This window comes from Sinocyclocheilus anshuiensis, unplaced genomic scaffold, assembly GCF_001515605.1.
Source record: "Sinocyclocheilus anshuiensis isolate Anshui unplaced genomic scaffold, SAMN03320099.WGS_v1.1 scaffold2267, whole genome shotgun sequence".
In the NCBI taxonomy this organism is placed as follows: domain Eukaryota; kingdom Metazoa; phylum Chordata; class Actinopteri; order Cypriniformes; family Cyprinidae; genus Sinocyclocheilus; species Sinocyclocheilus anshuiensis.
In genome coordinates, this window is record NW_015541483.1 from 224,959 (window position 1) to 226,837 (window position 1,879).

The window sequence follows — 1,879 nt, forward strand, 5'->3', positions numbered from 1 at the left end:
ATAAATAGTTTTTTTTTTTTTTTTTTTTTTTTTTTTTTACATTTTATTTAATTTAAATTTATTTTGTTTCAAGTTTGTTTCAAATTTGATTCATTTGGATACATAGGCAATCAGGTACAGTAAAGAAAATCTCTCTCAAATAATGCTGTAAACTATACAACAAACCTGTCAGTCGGTACACTACTCTATTTTTATTTGTTTATTTTTATTTAATAAAAATTAAAATACGAACTTTTAAATTTTATCATAATTTTATCATTAAACTAAAATAATTATTCTATTTTAATCATAAAAGAAACATTGTGTTTTCTTTTTTATTCTATTTTAATGATTTAATTATTACTCATTATTTATCGACAGTACACACAATATTCTAATTTAATGATAAAACACACAATGATAGTTTCTGTGAGTTTGCACTTTAGTTTGTTGCTGAAATATTAACATTTAAACAGTGGATGTCATAACTGGTTTTCATGATGGATTTATTCAAACATTCATAAATATCATGTAATATAGTGCGCATGTTTATCATAATGCGCTCTTCTGTTTCTTTCAACACCTTCTGATGTTCAGTTTTGTTCGCTCATCAACTGCAAACAACACAGATCAATACTTGATATTTAAGAATCGATATCGTCATCAAAATCAGAAGTATCAGAACTGATTAAAATCAGGATATTCTGTATTTTCAACCCAGTTCTCTTCTTCAAATAGTGTTTCACGGAAGAAAGAAAGCGGTCAGATCTCAAACAGTTCTCTATAGACTCTTACTGGATGAGAACTATTGACTCATATGAGTGCTTTATTTCTCCTGAGCTGGAAAATACTTTATTAAACATGATTTTAGAGCTTCAGATGAATCTCTGTTGACTCCGTGTGAATAACTGAAAATCCAAATTACATGTGCTTTATTTGATCAAGTTAGAACAAAGACTTTTACTTAAGAATAGTTCTGAAACTTTTAGGAAACGTTGTGTCCGTTCTTTCAGTCATTAAAGAGATTCATTTCTTTTTTTTCTATGATTTATTTAAACATTTTAGAAACAAAGAAGCATTATAAAGGGATATTTGTCTGTGCAAAATATATAATAGCAGCCAAAGAGATTAATTTCTCAGGAGTTATACAGTACACAGCTTACATAATTATCATCTTTTACTACACTGGTTTATTTTTGGGCTCTGTTGGTTTTATTATGTATAGGATTGTTATTTTTAGGTTATTTATTATTATTGCTATTATAAATAAAATACATTATTAATAATAATTATTATTATTATCATTGTATATTATTATTTTTAGTTTATTTATGTGGTTGCATCTATGCTTTGCTTCTGTAACTATATTTTTTTTTTGCTAAAAAAAACAAGTGGCAGTCAGTAACTGTGTAATGTGTGTGTTTCAGCATCTGTTCAGAGTCTCAGTGCTGGTCTGGAGTCAGTGTATGAGCGCGCTCATGCCGTCCACAAACACACAGCTGCTCTGGAGCGTCACAGGGAGGATTATGGGATGGAGAGGGTTCAGCCGTCACACAGTTCTCGTCCTCCTCCAGCACTGGCCTCAGCGCCGCTCAACAAGGTGAAGCACCTGCAGATCCTCAGGGTTTGGACCTGCGTGCTCAGGCAGCTCACGTGTGTCTCGCTCTGCTTCCAGGCATGTGAATCCAGCGGCTCGTCGGAGTTCCTGTGCTCTGCGTGTCATAAAGTGTTTCCTCTGCAGCGCATGCTGACGCGTCACCTCAAGTGCCACAGTATGATCAAGAGACACCCCTGCAGGTTCTGCGGGAAAGGCTTCAACGACACCTTCGACCTGAAGAGACACATGAGAACACACACCGGTGAGATCACGTCACTCAGACTCACACCTAAACATTCCTGC

General features: G+C 33.8%; 1 protein-coding gene across 1 annotated transcript in view; it reads left to right on the plus strand.

The window, feature by feature from the left end:
• Positions 1–1,879, plus strand: part of LOC107690845 (zinc finger protein 628-like) — a 4,709-nt gene that overhangs the window by 1,113 nt on the left and 1,717 nt on the right. The window contains exons 3-4 of the mRNA XM_016489266.1: positions 718–740; positions 1,407–1,838. Of these exons, the coding sequence (XP_016344752.1) occupies positions 718–740; positions 1,407–1,838 (455 nt within the window). The remainder of the gene's footprint in view (positions 1–717; positions 741–1,406; positions 1,839–1,879) is intronic.